At 75.1% G+C, this 1004-nt stretch overlaps 1 protein-coding gene across 1 annotated transcript; it reads right to left on the bottom strand.

The window, feature by feature from the left end:
• Positions 1-49: 49 nt before the first annotated feature.
• Positions 50-1004, bottom strand: AURANDRAFT_68841 (hypothetical protein; the record flags this gene model as incomplete). The annotated part of the gene is made up of 3 exons (XM_009044572.1): positions 50-181; positions 442-558; positions 585-1004. Coding segments are annotated over 3 exons (669 nt in total), but the record flags the coding sequence as incomplete, so codon positions are not given.

The following is a 1004-nucleotide window of genomic DNA, read 5'->3' as shown; positions in this document are numbered from 1 at the left end:
GGCCGCCGACGTGCGCGCCCGCCGTGGACGCGGCGCGCGGGTCCCGGACGCCGGCCGCGCCGCCGGCCGCGGCCTCGCGCGCGGCCGGCACCGCGGCGAAGAGGCGGCACCGCCGGCCCACGCGGCCCCGCGGCTTCCGCGCGTCGGCCCGCGCGCCGAAGACGTCGGCCTCGTCCCAGGCCTGGGCAGGACAAGAGAGCGAAATTCCCAACTTCAAAGGCTCCTATCTCGGCCGATTTCCACTCGTTTCGGCTGATTTTTGGACGAGCGATCATCTCTCGGAACGGTCTCGAAGCGTGGATGCTTTTTCCAGAACGCGCGCGCGCGGAACACTCACGTTGAAGCGACGTTGAATCACTCTTGTCCTGCCCTGTCCCAGGCGCGGCACGCGGGCCGCGCGGCGCAGCGCGCGGCGCAGGGCTGGGGCGCGCCGTCGTGCACGGCGTCGCCGGCCCAGTCCAGGGCGTCGCCGCCCGCCCAGACCTCGCCCGCGAACGTCGCCTCCGAGAAGGGGACCGGGTCGCCGCGTCCGAACTGCTCCGCGTGGACAATTTCGACCTACGCGTCGTCGTCTTCCAAACCACAAAGCCTTCCACGCGGGTCTCGACGGTCGCGTTCGCCGGCGCGCCGGCGAACGTCGCCGTCCAGCCGCAGGCGCCGTCGTAGGCGACCGCGCCGGCGACGCGCGCGGTCTCCGACGCGACCGTCGCGGCGAGGCCGACGCCGCCGCACGCGGCCGGAGCCGGCGGCCGATCCGCGGCGAGCGCGCAGGCCCGGACGGCGACCGCGACGCCGCGCGGTGATGCGACGGCGTCGCCGGCGACGAGCGCGAAGCCGTACGTCGCGGCGAGGAACGGCAGGGACACGGGCTCGGAGCATTGCTGGGGGCCGATGCCCGTCGGCCGCGACAGCGCGGCGTCGACCATGGCCGCGACGGTCTCCGGTGGCGGGCAGTCGGCTGCCGTTGCGGCAGCGAGCAGCAGCGCGGCCGTAGCCCGCCACAT

This window comes from Aureococcus anophagefferens, assembly GCF_000186865.1.
Source record: "Aureococcus anophagefferens unplaced genomic scaffold AURANscaffold_464, whole genome shotgun sequence".
Taxonomy (NCBI): domain Eukaryota; class Pelagophyceae; order Pelagomonadales; family Pelagomonadaceae; genus Aureococcus; species Aureococcus anophagefferens.
This window is presented reverse-complemented; position numbering and strand designations above follow the sequence as displayed.